Source organism: Plectropomus leopardus, chromosome 19 (genome assembly GCF_026936395.1).
Source record: "Plectropomus leopardus strain MGB_pleo_1.0 chromosome 19, ASM2693639v1, whole genome shotgun sequence".
NCBI classification, from domain to species: domain Eukaryota; kingdom Metazoa; phylum Chordata; class Actinopteri; order Perciformes; family Serranidae; genus Plectropomus; species Plectropomus leopardus.
The window spans coordinates 22,341,262-22,357,212 of NC_142194.1; the positions used below are offsets into that span (position 1 = coordinate 22,341,262).

The 15,951-nt window shown below is 40.3% G+C and overlaps 1 protein-coding gene across 1 annotated transcript in view; it reads right to left on the reverse strand.

Moving 5' to 3' along the window:
• shisa8b (shisa family member 8b) overlaps positions 1-8,169 on the reverse strand; it is a 44,110-nt gene extending 35,941 nt beyond the window's left edge. Inside the window, exons 1-2 of the mRNA XM_042508651.2 lie at positions 7,633-8,169; positions 6,324-7,008 (exon numbers count right to left, since the gene is read on the reverse strand). Coding sequence (XP_042364585.1) covers positions 6,324-6,967 — 644 coding nt within the window. The 5' untranslated portion in view covers positions 6,968-7,008; positions 7,633-8,169. The remainder of the gene's footprint in view (positions 1-6,323; positions 7,009-7,632) is intronic.
• Positions 8,170-15,951: the final 7,782 nt, after the last annotated feature.

The window sequence follows — 15,951 nt, forward strand, 5'->3', positions numbered from 1 at the left end:
TAAGCCATCAAGAGAGATTAAGAGCAGTCAGAGAGACACAGCAAGTTACACTGGATGAAGATGCAGACCAGCCGAAGGGATTTCCTTCGACCAAATGCTCTTCTTATTAATGCTTATCACTTACTTAAAAGGCATTTATTAACCACTAATAAAGCAGTTAGTTAGAAAGTGAAATAAACACACTGTTTGAATACAAAGCCTGAAGGGGTAGTAAGTGTGAATGTTGTTCCGTTTAATCCATGGTATATGCAGTGCAAAAATATATTTTTACAGTTCAATAAAACTGCACCAGAGTCCTCTCAAATGTTGACAAAAATTCATATCAACACTAGGCCGTAATAATAATATATATTTCAGGGACACCCCCCTCCAAATATTGAACAATGCTGAAAATGTCTAAATTGATTAAAACTACAAAGCTTTTAATAACCTTTCATGTCAAAAGTATTAAGATGGTACAGACCAAATTTAAGGTCAACTGGATTAAACTGCTAGAAGGGGTTCATTAAAATATGACCACTGTAAATGTCCAAAATTCAAAATGGCTGACTTTTGTGGCGTTAACATATTGCCCCAAAATACTTTTTTGTATGTTTTGGTATGTTGCATGTGCCTCCCACTTTTCGTACATCTAGGTGAAATGTACCGTGGGGGCTAATTTGTTAAAATTTTGTAGGTGGGGCTATTGAGCCATTCTTTGACCTCTGAACCCGAGACCATTAAAATATCAAATATATCAATACCATATAAATTTTTACTAGTCCTAATGCATGTGCAAAATTTGTTGAGCTTTTGAGCACCTTTGGCCCCTAAAAAAATGTCATCCATTTGCCTAAATATTAATTATAATTCCTTCAGTTTCAACAGGGCCTTTCAAACTGCCTGGGGTTGTTGCTATGCTACAAAAGACAATCTCCCACCACTGTCCCAAATAACCAATGGCAAATGTGATGATAATCATAAATACACAATATAATATGATTGTTATGTATGGTTTAAAAAATCTTAAAAAATGTCATAAAAAAGTCATAGTGGGTGGCTTCTCCTGTGCAGCCATCTTTCATACACCCCCTCCCTTAAATGGCACTCAGTCATAGAAAACTACATTGAAAACGGTCCCCCCCACTACCAAACTGGTAACTACCGCCATGCATCAACAGGCCGGAAATGCCCTTGAAAGATTAACCATGACACTGTATTTTACCGTCGTAATAATGTGTGTGTCCAAGAGAAAGAGCGAGGGTGAAATGGAAAAGTGATCCCATTTGTTGCGTGCGGTTGCGGCCCATATGTTTGTGTGTATTGAGTATTGCTTATCTGTCTGCCTTCAATCAGGGCAGCACAGTCAAACCCTTTAAGTGACACTGTCCTTCATTACATAACATAATGGCTAAAAAGCCCACTGCTGTACAAACACACAAACACACTGGAGCTACTGTCAAACACAGTCAAACATATAGTGAATCTGTGTGAATATTGTTTAGATGATTGTTTTTATACTATAAGAAATAATTTTGGAAATAATACTTGATTTGTTTAATGGTTCTTATATTGTCTATGCTGTTAATTATATCCAGGATTTTCCAGGATGTAACTGTAACATTTCACAATAAATTACTTTAAAAATGATACAGTGATGCAGATACCATCATCTTTGCATCTGGATCACTGTGTATTTTTTTAATAATTTACAAAAAATACACAGCGTAATTAATTTAGGCTTTACATCCTGTAAAGCCTTGAAAAAAATCACAGCATCTTTGTATCCTTTGTATCTATATCACTGTATCATTTTTCCAGTAATTTGTTGTGAAATATTACAGTTACATTCAGTTATATTGTTTTTTTCCCAGGATTTCCCAGGATATAGTACTTACTGTGAAAGTATTGCAAATAGTAGACAGTAATTTATTGGAAATATCATATTGGAGATATAGAGATAAGTTGTTGTTTTTTCCTGTCGACAGCATCTGGAGTGCTGGGACACATACATGAACACACACTCTTGCATGAATGCACCCACTCACCCACATTTGTGCACGCGCGCACACACACACACACACACACACACACACACACACACACACACACACACACACACACACACACACACACACACACACACACACACACACTCTGTTTGAACCATGTGACCTCTGCTGCTACCATGTTGGTCCTCGGCCTCTCACACTCGTGGACATTGTATTGCATCTCCCCTCCTGGCTATCCCGACCCCTCACTGTGGTGATTTGAACCGTGCTCAGGCAACCTAAATGCCACCACTATCATTCTTGTTGTTAATTGAACTATAAATCAGTGCATGTGTGTGTGTGTGTGTGTAAATCATGAAGGTCATCGGTGTTTGTTTACTCTCTGGGTGTAAAGCCAGCCCCTCTCCGGTTGAGGCTTTTCATTAGACGTGACACGTGTGACCCAAGGCGACGCTCTCCGTTCCCTTTTTGTTGGCTGTCAATTAGTGCAGCATGCAAACACACTGAACCTGGTTTGGTTGGGTTCATGATTCCAAAGTTGTGTGTGTGTGTGTGTGTGTGTGTGTGTGTGTGTGTGTGTGTGTGTGTGTGTGTGTGTGTGTGTGTGTGTGAGAGAGAGAGAGAGAGAGAGAGAGAGAGAGAGAGAAGGGTAATCTGAGAGGAGGATCACTTTAGATTTTGACTTTCAAAGCTGATTCGGGAGAACTGGTGGGATTTCAGGGTGTTAATCGTCCTCTGCTTGCCAAAGACGAAGAGAACAAGAAAGAGAAATCCCAGAAAGAGCAGGTGCATGACGGAGTGCAGAAGTTTCCTTTTGTGCTTCCAACTCTGAAGTGGGTGGGCGTGTGTACATTTTCATGCATTTCACCTCATGAAGTGCGTGCAGTTACATGAGATCTTAGTTTCACGTACACTTTAGGACCAGGGATTTATGTCAGCGGGCTAATAACTAAACGAGCATGCAAGCAGAAGCAGTCCAGAAACGGTAAAGCTATAATCTTGGAGAAATTTGTTTAATCGTGAGGAGGAGCGGTAATCTGTTGAGATGGGCTCTCGGAGGGAGGAGGGTGTTTATGCAGCCGGAGTGTTTCTATTTCAGTGAGGTGCTACCCTGCAGGAAATTTTAATCCTGGCTGTGTGTTATCCGCTGAATGAGTTCTGCGGCTCAGGTTAATGGGAGACGCGTGAGCAGGGCTGCTGGTCGATGGAGGCTTGGTAGGGAGAGTGTGGCTGTGTGTGTGTGTGTGTGTGTGTGTGTGTGTGTGTGTGTGTGTGTGTGTGTGTGTGTGTGTGTGTGTGTGTGTGTGTGTGTGTGTGTGTGTGTCCACTTTCTCAATTAAAATGCAGAAAGAAAGCACTAAAAAATTTAGTGAAAGTAGAGGGCGTAGACTAGAGGAAGGTGTGACAGTGACAGGATGGAGGAGGGAGTACTTGAATGAGAGTGTTTGAAAGTGGCCCCTGCCTCAGCTCTTTGGGCCCCAGAGGAGACAGAAAAGAGATGAAAAGAAAAAGAAAGACTGCAAGAGCTAGAGGATGAGGGAAGGAGGAGATGATGAGGAAGGCCAGTGAAGAGGAGTGCCTTTGAGTAATACAAATTTGTGACAAAGAAACGCGGGATGAAATGGAGATTCCGTGGAAGAAAATAAGATCAGAAATCAGAAGCTTGGCTAGATAAGAAACTCCAGATAGAGAAGAGAATGAGGAGAGGCATCAGCGAGGGTTAGATAGTTTGGGATGAAAGCGGGGGAAATCTGAGCCCATGCTGTGCGCAGTTTACGGTAATGATTTCCTAAAGCGAACAGATTGAACCCTAGACCAAGTATTTAGCCCGCGCGTGTGTTTACGTGTGTGTGTGCATGCTTGCAAACAGAAATACCAAATTGAAAATGCTAAATGTCTTCTCTACACAAGGTTGCGTGTTCATTAATGTGGGAAATAATCTGTTTTAATGACAGATCAGCCCGTTAATTATTTGTTTTTCAGTCCAAAAGTGTAAGAAGTGACCTGTGCTCATTGGAAAATCTTGCACCCGTGAGGCAAAATTCTTGCAGTGAATCACAAAGACGTTCTTCAAGAGTGCTTTAACACCTACTGCAGCAAAGACTAGTCGATTTTTCTTTTTTCATTTTTTTCCGTTTATTTCAAATATAAGTGATGCTTACAAGCAAAGCAAATGGTACACAAGGGGTGAAATAAATACAAGCATATGAAAAAGAAATGGAAAAAAGGAGAGAGAAAGACAGAAAGGCACAAAGAAAATAAAAAAGACAAATGCAAAATTAGAAACATTTAAAAAATGATGAGCAAAAGCAAAATAAGGGTGTGAAATATGTAGGGGTATATGAGAATTACATGGCTCATAAATGCGCTTACACACTTATCTTAAAATATGTTAAGATCAACAAGATTTTGCCAACTTTTTCTTTAAAGTCAGAACTCAGTATCCTTTCTCTTTTACTCTACTTTGTTCCTTCTTTCTACAATTTGAATGTCAGGTTGATATTAAATCCAACAAACATTCTAGTTAGATCTGCATAATGAAGCTTCTGCTCCAAACAGGTTGGGATGAGTTGTGGTGTTAAAAAAAGGCTGATTTGTACATGTGCAAGCAAACACACACACATGCACACATGTTAGTAGGCCTACAGATAGAAAGTTGGAAGGTGTAAATTCCACGCCGGTAGGTTGTGTGTTACCATAAATCTGCATGTTAAAATCTTTCTATGCTGTATTGCAATTTTTTCGGTCTCTTTTCTGCTGGAATTAAGTCAGAATTTTCAACTTTCCAACGTGCCTGCAAATACATGCGCACACACACACACACACACACACACATGCATACATGCATTCTCAAACACGAGACATGAACATGCACACACACCAACATATCCTCATACAACAGTTTGTATGATATCTAACTAAATAGCGCCCCAGAATAGTGTCGCCATGTTACAGACTTATTGCAATGTTGTGTTGGTTAGGTTTAGGCAAGGAATCATGGTTGGCTATCATCATGTTGAATTATATGATATATATATATGAATTATAATGTAAAATAACACACTTAACTTAAAGTTACTTACTTAACCTAAAGTGACGTAGGTTAGGTTTAGGCAAGTAAATTTACATCAGTTATATTTAAGAAAGGAATTATGGTTGGGTGGTGACATATTATATACTTAAAGTAAAGTTAATGTATTGTAAAATTACATGAATGTAATTATGTAGTTTATGACTTAATGTAAAATTAGATATTTAACATAAAGTTATGTAGGTTAGGTTGAGGTGAGTAAAGTTAAATCAGTTAGGTTTAGCAATGTAAAGACACAAGTTAATGTCAGGAAAAGAAAAATGGTTGGGCGTTTTAATGTTACATACTTAACACATAAAGTCACCTGTTTGACGTAAAGTTATGTGGGTTAGGTTTACAAAAAGTAAAGTAATGTAGATCAGATTTAGAAAGAAATCATTGTTGGGTTTCACAAAGTAGCATACTTAACATACAGTTAGGTACTCAAAGTTGCGTGGGTTAGGTTGAAGAAAGTAAAGTTATGTACGTTATATTTAGAAAAAGAATCATTCTTGAGCTTCATTATGTTACGTACTTAATGTTAATGTTACACACTAAACATAGAAGTGAATAGGTTTGATTTAGGGAAAGAACCACTGTTGGGTGTTGTCAAGTTACGTGCTTAACATAAAGTTACTCATTTAATGTAAAATCACACAGGTTAAGTTTGGGGGAAAAAAACATGGTTGGGTGTTGTCTTTTTATGTACGTAATGTAAAGTTACTTAGGTGATTTTAAGGAAATCAAAGTTTTGTGGGTTATGTTTAGGAAACAAATCATGGTTGGGCATCATTATGTTACACATTAGGATTCAGCAGGTAAAGTTAGGTTAGGGTAAGGGCAAGTGAAGTTATGCAGGGTAGGTTTAGGAAAAGAATCATGTTTGGGCGTCATCATCTCATGCTCTTAATGTACAGTTAGTATGTATTACTCTGGTTAGGTTTAAACAAGTAAAATTACTTAAGTTGGGTTGAGGAAGAACAAAAACAACCATGGTGGCGATGTAGCTTAAAACAACTCAAAGTTCTCTTAGTTTCACACAGGACACAAACACTAGCGTATTGGGGGACAGTCCTATGTTGTTTGATCCACCACCCAAGCTTGCCTCTGTACGTGGACTTAGTCATGTGATCTCAGTCTTTCTAATTATGTGGGCTCAATATGAATTTAGGTCCATTATGTTTTGTAGGTATACATATAAACAATGAAAATCCATTTTCTTTGATACACTCCACACACACACATACACACACCCTCCTCACCTGGAATTGAGGTCAGCGTGCCCCGCCCCCGCTCCTCCCCCTCCTCCTCCACTTCCTCCGCGGCTCTTCTCCAGACCCAGTTTGGTGAAGATGCCTACCAGCACCATGATGGCCACCACGCCACAGATGATGTAGACGATGAGGTGTGTGCGGTCCCGGTCCTGGTCTTCCTGGCCCTCGGTGATCGTGGCCACGGGCTTGCCGGTGTTGGCCCAGATGGGCGTGTCGTAATTGGAGCAGATGCTCTGGTCCAGCCGCTGCTGGCGGAACTGGCAGCAGAAGCGGTAGAAGCAGGTACCGCAGCAGTACAGAAAGACGCCGGCGTTGCAGTTGAATGGTGGGTCCCATTGCCCCATCACGTCGTAGTAACCCTGGCAGCGTGTTCCGCCGGCGGGAGGGACGTCCTCATCGTCGCCATCTCCGCCACTGGTGGGGGTGGACAGCCCTGTCTCTATAGGAGAGTTCTGAGTGGGCTCCACGGCGCTGGAAGCCGTTTGGTTGGCCAGGGTGGTGGGGGCGATGAAAGCGTCACCTTCAGGTACCGTGACCGTGGTGACAGATGGGTCCTGGGTGAGGGCGGTTTGAGTTGTAAGGAAGGAGAGGAGGAGGAGAAGATGGCAGGAGAAAGGTTTTGTGGCGGCCATTCTGTTGGGAGAGCCCTTCTGTCCAACGTCCCACTTGCAGGCTTTGGACAGGAACGTTTGGAGACGCGTAAAGAAAGAAAGGAAGAAAGAAAAATAGAAACACAATGATGAATCTAGTTTACTGATTCAAATTATTTTATACAAAATCAAAGTTATTTCATTATATTATATTATATAAAGTTATTCATAAGTCGAGTTTTGGAGATGCACTTATTATCATAAACAACTGATTTGTTCCAGTAAAAACACAGGGAGAACTGATTTCAGCCAAAGTGATTAAACACATGACGCATCTATTGATCTTATTAGCTTATGGAATCAATAATGAAAAGAGGGTAGAGGACACTTTAAACAGGTCACTCAGAATAACTATCGGAGACTGATACAATACAGGGAGACATCATCATTACCCAACTTTTTTAGGCTGAAAAGAGCCACTCACAACAAATGAAATGTCCAGAATCAGTTGAAGAATGATGAAGTAGATTATTTGCTTTCTAAGCGAGACATTCGATACATTAAAAACAAAAAAGTAAGCTTTAAAATAGCTCAACATGCTCTTACCATCAAAATGAAAGATTACAGTCCCATTTTTCCCATTTTGCCATAAATCAAAAAGCATCAAAACTCATGAATTTCTTGTAGAAAACCACAAACGCTCTCACCTTTCACTCTTTACAGTCTCCACACAGCCAACCGTCCTCTGCGATTCTCCCCCAAAGTTCAAGGGCTCAGAAATCCCCTTTAGAAATATCCACAAACTTTACTAGCATTTTTCCCCCGAGTGTCCCCGCAGATCTGTCTCTCTCGCTCTCTTTTCCTCATGTGTTCTCCATTGTCAGCTGGGGGCTCGATCCGGGGGATTCGACAAAACACAAAACGACACACTCCTCTTATCCTCTTTTATCCTCCCGTATCTTCTTCTTTTTCTTCTTCTTCTTTAAGTGCTACTCAGTCTGTGCTGGCAGCTGTGAGTCCAGATTAGTCCAGGATCTTCTGGTTCCAAGACCCCTGTGTTACTGTGTGTGTGTGTGTGTGTGTGTGTGTGTGTATGTGTGCATATATGTGTGTGTATGTGAGAAATTGAATGAGAGAGAGAGTATGTGTGTGGATGCACCGAACGCTGCAACAGTTCAGGAACCAAATGAGATCTCCTCCTCTGTTTACCTCTCGTCAGTGCCAGATAGGCAGAGAGAGAGGAGAGAGAGGGGGAGAGTGTGTGTGCATGAATGTGTGTATGTAGAGGGGGGGGGGTTATATCCAGCTGCATCTCCCATCATTCCCAGAGGGAAAAAGCCTGGGAGGAGAGGGGAGGGAGGAGATGAGGGGGGAGAAAAATAAAAAGAGGAGGGGAGAAGCTGAAATGTAGTCTGTAACTGAGTGATTAGTGTCATTTTTTAAAAATCTTTTTTCTCATCTTTTTGGTCGCTTTCTCTGTTTCCAACACTCTGTGTGTGAGTGTGTCTGTGTGTGTATGTGTGTGTGAGAGAGTAAACTACTGTACGTTGAATGTGTTTGTATGGCAGACGGAGGACAGTCAACATCTGCTGCGGTCACTCCTGCTCATCATGGACTTATTGCACTCCCCATACCCGTCTGCTTTCTGCACCCCCCCACCCCTACACACACACACACACACACACAAACACGCATGCACACATAAACCCCTTCTCCCCCTATTTCCCAATCCCTCATCTCCCACTTTTCCATCCTTTCTTCTCCCATCTCTTCACGTGTTATTCCCGCCCTCCCCTCACGCCTTGGGCATAGATAACACACTTGTTTGTAGAGTGTCGAATGTGTGTGTGTGTGTGTACGTGCGTTTGCATCAGAAAGATTCAGGAGCCAGCAGGGTCCAACTCCAGCTTCGGCTCTTCTTTTGTTTAAATCCCAACCTTCGCAGGAGATGCCAAAACCAGGAGACTGGCACACAATGCTCAGAACTGCAGAACTGCAGCACACACACACACACACACACACTCACACACACACAGACACACACACACATGAACGCACATGCACACACAGTCAGAAATCACATGCATATGGAATAAAGTGCAGATAAACACCTGCTCATTTATGCACAAACTGTATTTTCCCAAACACACACAAACAGATGCCACTGCCGAGGCCAATTATAAGAGCTTTTCTCAAAGTAAACGACCACATGTACAATTTTTAATGGAATTATAAGCCAGATTGACAAGGCGCTTTTTGTTTTGCTTCCCGCTAATCGCCTCTCCCGAAATCCCCTCCTTTATGTCTTGTCATTCCGGAGCAAACTCAATGCTTCCTCCACTTTCCTCTGATTTTCACTCGTTTGCGTGCTGGATATCAGTGAGAGGGAAAGAGAGAGAGCGAGAAAGAGAGAGAGAGAGAAAGAGAGAGAGAGAGAAAGAGACGGGGCGAGGGAAAGTGTAATGGAGAGAATGAAAAGAAGAGAGTAAATGTAGGGCAGTGGGGAGGAGGCCCAACGAGAAGAGAGAGAAAGGGAGGAAAGAAAGGGAGGAGGTGGGGGAGGGAGAAGTGGAAGACTGGCTGAGGACCAAAGATGAGGAGAGGAGAGACGGAGAGGGAGAAGTGGGAGGGAGGGAGAGAGTTTGGGGATGAGGATGTAGGGCGACAGGTACAGGGTGGAGGAGTGAATGGAGAGATGATCAGAAAGAAGGGAGGAATGAGGGGTGATAAAAGGAAGTGCACATGACATGAAAGATCTCATGTATTTATTTTCACCACTTTCTGCTGATAAGACTCTTTATGATGTGAAACTCAGTACATACAGCTAAACCACACAGATGTGTGTTATGTAAGAGTGAGCGCTGAGTATTGATTGGACCGTTATTAAAACAGGAAGCTGTTTCCAGCTGAAGGCAGCGACAATGAGTTATTTAGGTCCTTTGCGCATTGGCAAATTTCCATCATCCTTAAAATAAACATTTCATTGTGTGCTGTGTGATTATCTGAATATATTGTACACTCTGTCCGCCAATCAGAATCTCAGTAGCCGTATAATCATTTAAAAACCCTAATAAATAAATGCATTTCTTGCAGTTCCACCAATAACTTTCGACACTTTAAAATTTGACAAGTTGATCTTACTTAAAATAATCTTAGAAACCGATTGCCTTGAAAAATGAAGTAAATATAACTGTTAATCTTACTATATTACTAGTTACTTTATATCTCATTTTTAAGTTTCGTCAAAGTTTAGCTGTTCTTTCAAAGTATCAGTTAGAGTTAACTTGAAAGAAGGATTTCTCCAATGATAAAGTCAGGGGATCTTCTGGTTTCTTAACAAGTTTAAGATGAAATAAAATATGACTAACTAGTTTGCAGTAAGCAGAATACAGATAAATTGCTTGATAAACTTGGTTTACTGGGCGGCACGGTGGCTTTGTGGTTGGCACTGTTGCCTCACAGCAAGAGGGTCCCTGGTTCGAATCCCAGTTGGAACGGGGTTCGGTCCAGGCGGGGGCCCTTCTGTGTGGAGTTTGCATGTTCTCCTCGTGTCTGCGTGGGTTCTCTCCGGGGTCTCCGGCTTCCTCCCACGGTCCAAAGACATGCAGCTCAGGTTAATTGATGACTCTAAATTGCCCTTAGGTGTGGTTGTGAGTGTGTATGGTTGTTCGTCTATATGTGTCGGCCCTGCGATAGTCTGGCGAACTGTCCAGGGTGTACCCCGCCTTCCGCCCGATGACAGCTGGGATTGGCTCCAGCCCCCCCGCGACCCTTACGAGGACAAGCGGTTACAGAAAATGACTGACTGACTTGGTTTACTTAAGTTGCTAAAACTTTAATTTAATTAAACTTGCCATTTTCAAGTTGCAACAACTTCACAAAATCAATTAAATATACCAAAATTTAAAGTAAACTTTAAAGCAAACAGAAGTTAAAATAAATAGTTGTATTTACTTACATTTTTCAAGGCAATTGGTTTCCCAGATTAAAAAAAAAAAAAAGGAGTAAAATCAACTTGTCAGATTTTACGGTGTATGTGAATGCGTAGGTACAAGGTATAGACACCTTCTGAATTTATCAGACAGCTACTCACGTTCACTGCAAGAGGTCGAGGTCACAGTTTACATGCAAGTATGGAATATGAAGGTCTTGCTATGATCAGTGCGTGTACTGATGAGATACATCTCTCTGATGTTGTAATGACCTTCCGGGTTGACAATGAATGTAATTCATCAGGGTTCCTGCAGATGCTTCAAAGTCTTAACAGGAATTGAATTAATCTAAAAGTAAATAAGACCTTAATTGGTATGGAAGTGTTTTAAATAATTCTTTCAAAAGTCTTTAAAATGCTCAGACATGGAAAAGTATTAAATGATTTTTTGCATTTTAATATCTCAAAATGATTGGTAACATCTATTTTTCTTAAATGATTTACTGAATGCTTCTCTAATGAGCTCCTTTTAAACTGCCTGTTCAAGGTGGTAATATTGTTCTGTTATTCTGCCTCGCCATTCTTTATAAAAGGTACAATTGCAGAATGGGGGAAGAGAGTTTTCTTACCTTTAAGCCACAATGGCTGTCATGTTTTGTTGTGGTGTTATATGTGCGGCCCACTGCGGAAGATTTAAAAAGCGGTAATTAGCAGTTGTAAATCATCATTATTGCCATATTATGCCATTTTTGTTGTTTACAAAGTGCTGCCAACACATATGTCACTCTAGAGGCTGACATTGTGTCATGTGTCTTTTGGTTCTGCGATGCTGGCATGCTGTCTAAAATCACACACTGGAGTGACATAATGCCACCATCATTTGGCTTTGCAAAGGGGGTGTAAAGAAATGACTTCATAGTGGCTCTATACTGCAATATCTGTGTAAAAAGGGCTACTGAAGCCTACATTTCCCAGAATGCAACAAGATTGTGTCTTTCTTTAGACCCTTCCTGCATTATAAACACTTGTGTCTTTTAAACCTTTGAAACCTGAACAAATTGGCTTTACCTCTTACAAAACATTGAAAGAAGGGAATGAGCAACAAAAGAATAAATTACCCAAAAATTAGCAAGACAGAAAATTACCAGAAGATTAGTAAAGAAAAACCACAAAAAAACAAAAAACAAAAAACAAAAGAAACAAACAAAAATGAAAAAGAAAAGGGGCAAAATAACCTCTTGGAAATCAAGACTTGAAAACAATACCTAAAAGTTATACTGTTTCTGTAACATAATTTTGAATGTTAATTGTGATGATTATAAATTGAATTTTCCCCCTACATTTTCTTTTTTTCCCCATCTCTTTTAAAGAAAACTTTTTTACAAATGTCTTGCCAGTTATGTAGCATTTCTTACTAGGTTGCTCATTGCCTGTTTTTTTTTTTTCGTGTTTTTTGAAAACTTACTTATTTAGTGCTATGTATGGATAATTGCATTACCTGTCTGAAGTAGAACTGTCTTTGGGAGTGTGCATATTTTTACCTAATGCTGTATTCTTGAGTGTGTGAGGTGTGTGTGTTTTGTCTTCACATCAGGTGTGCGTATAGATAATTTATGACCCCACCTCCGTTTATGAAAGACATTTGTTGTGTGCGTGCGGCTCGTCTCCTGCTCTGCTGCAGCTCTTTGTGACCAAAAAAAAAAAAGACATAAATTGAGCGTCTACGATTTGCATGACTGTGCAGATGCTCTGACTTCTTTTCATTCACTGTATGTTTTGTGGACGTGAACAATAGCTCTGGAAACATTCATAGTTTACACACACAAATTGCTTTCTTACTTTTTAAAATGTTGAGCGAAGAAAGATACGTTGCTTCCAATGAAATTATTGCTGTTGCATTTCTGTTTTCAGCAGCTTCGCACCTTGACGGAAATAGGGGTCAAGGTGTCTAAATGAGAGCTCTAGGTGTGTTTTTGTGTAGCATTTAATAGAAGCAGGAATATGACGATGATGGTGTGTGTGTGTTAAACGCAGAGCGGCTGTTGTCACCACATGAATTCTAAATAATCCTGTTGAATTAATGTTCATCTTGAACTAGATTCAGAGTGCCTGCAGGTCCCTGATTTACTCGAGCTATGTTGCCCCCTTCATTAGGAGACACTTTGAATATCCCGAATGTGTTGAATATTTCATTTGATGACTTCACAGTGTTGATGAATATTCATTCTGTGGCTTTGTGTGCTTCCACATATAAGGAAATCTTGATCCTAAAATACGTGTTCACATCAGTGGCGTTTTTTGCATTGTATTTCACTGTCCTCTTTGTTGATTATCATTCGTGGACAAGCAGAGTCAATGTGACATCACAAGTATTTCCAGCAGATATAAAATTTGAAGTTTCAGTGATCTAAAACATCATCAGTAGATGTCAGGTGTTGATGTCAGCCTCTAAAAATCAAAGTGCTTCTTTCTGGAGCCCAGACTTCACCAATCAAGCGGAAAGAAGCGACGGCAATGCGGCTTCCAACACGCTACTTTTATTTTGAGTGATCAGATGCAACTTAGCAAGTTCTGCATCCAGAGACTCTCCTTCTCTTGCTCTTACTAAGCTTATCAATACCGTTCTTATCATTATAACTGTACCCAGCAGGCTGTGGACATCAACATTACATCAGAAAGCTGTGGGACTCTTGTTGGGTGTAAAATTTGGTTAGAATGACAGTTGGGTTGACAGTATTTGAAATGTTTAAACTTTGAAGCTTTTCTGTGTCTTAAAAAAGATGGGCTTAGTGAGACTACAGAACATCATCATGCAGAACTGTGCTCAACGTAGCTTTACAGCCTTAAAGTGGTGGCGACACAAATGTAGTGTAGTTCATTACTGTTGGTGATGGCATTTAGGCTTCAAAAATCCTTTTAGTGGTCTTCATTTGTGAAGAATATTTTGCTGAACAAAACTTGTAAGTATCATAAATGTTTGTTTGCCACAGAGCTTATTTTCTACAATAATCCAAAATCCAATGGAAAAATCCCATAGGCTTTTTGGAGAAGGAACCAGGGCGAAGTTAACTTTTGCACTGGCCTCCAGAAAAAACACCATCTCTATAAATATCAGTGACCAAAGGCATTCTGGAAGTTGTGGTTAATTACTAATAGAAGTTGAAATTGGCACAAAGGTTATCTTCCTCAGCAAGTTTACTTACTTACTTACTCCAGTAGACCTTTAATTAAATCTTTTTAATATCATCTTACTGTTTCCAAGTTCAAGAGTGCATTTTTTAGGATCTACATTTAAATCTCAAGTGCAGTTGTACAGATCGATGATACATAAAGTATATCAGTTTGAGAAAACAAACAATTAAGCTCAAAGCAATTTAAAACTTTCCCAGACTCTGACTCATTCTGGTTTGTCTTGCAAGTGTTTCTTCTGTAGAGGAGATGCAGATGACTACATTTACATACCTTTATGTCTCATAAATTCAGACATGAGATACAGCAGGCAGAGAGAGGATCACATCTTGCTTCTATTAAAAAGCATTTTCTGGACGTCTCTTACTTAAATGTGCAGATTCTAAATTGGCACCGTTGAACGCTGGGTCGTACAGTATGTGTGTGTGATGATGTTTTCAGTGTGTGTGCATGAGAGCGTGAGTACTCCACTTGGAGCTGGAGAGTCGTGCAGGGCTGTGATCAGAGGGAAGCCCCTTAATGAGTTGATCCAGGCGAGGCTTTGATGCTGCTCCTCTCAGGGGATCCTGAGAAATAAAAGGGAGGAGGCGGGATGACCTTTAAACTTTTACAATCAGTAGATAAACTTACACCGCAGGGCTACATTACAAAAAGAAAAAAAAAACAATAATAAAGTACCTCATGCAATATGCTCAGAAAATCCTATTTTTCCACAAATTTAATTTGAAGTGAAAATTATGCTTAAGGCTCTGGAGTCATTCTTCCTAGAAAATCAATTTTTTCTCTTATTATTATTTGGCTATTACTGACAACAATCTGACACTTCCAGGTGTTTTTTAAATTTTACCATGCTAGTGGCATGATTCAAGTCATGCCAGTATTGATTGGTTAATACTTTATTGTTATCAAATGTAGTGGCGTCAAAGTAATCAACCCCCTAGGAAGTGTGCCATGCATTGATGCAAAGTTTACATAGTGGACAAAAGTGGAATTATACTGTTTAATTCGCTCACATGATGCACACTGGACCAGAGAGACTTTTCCCCATTTGCTAACATGGTGAAAGAGGCGTCTGTAAATCAGTAAATATTTTTTTGTGAGCATCAAAACCCCCTCGAAACATCTTCTATCCCTGTCTGGATGTAAACCGTCCGGTTCGATAACATTTGTAAAGTCTAAAAGAGCCACAAGATTACATGTTTTAGACCGGCATTCAAACTAGCGAAGCGCTTATCCGGAGGTCGGTTGCTCCGCTGGCGGGAGCGATTAGGCCCAGGTTAACTCGGCCACGCTCGGCAGCATTCGGCTGCCGTTAATCTCTACCAAGCATGCTCTATGGGCCAGTAGATCCAGGTATTTTACACATTTCTAAACCGGGAAAAAGAGCTTTTTCTCCTTAAAGTTAACTAAAGTTCAAATGAGTACTGGATTACTCATGCCCATCCATCTGCTGCCTATTCTGCATTACTACGCAGATACCTATTTATAGAGATTAGGGAAGAAGGTACTCATTATAAGTAATATAATTAATGAACACACACACACACACACACACACACACACACACACACACACGCACATACACACAGACAAACACATGACTTGTCCTAAACTTAAGTATAATGGTTTTGAATGATAATGGATTAATTCATCCCTGATGGATTTGATTGATTTTGTGCTTGTGATCATTTCAGCTTGTTGGCTAACTAATAATTTGGAAAATACAAATGACTAAAGAGTGCCAGACATGGATTACAGCTCGAAAAGACAACATTATCTGTTAGCTTGTTAATCGTTACATTGTTAATGAACTCTTTATTACTGTGAGAAAAGACTTGGGCACAGCCATGGAGCAGTGCCCAGCTGCATCACATCAGTCAGTGCATCAAAGAAACAGAGTGCCTCC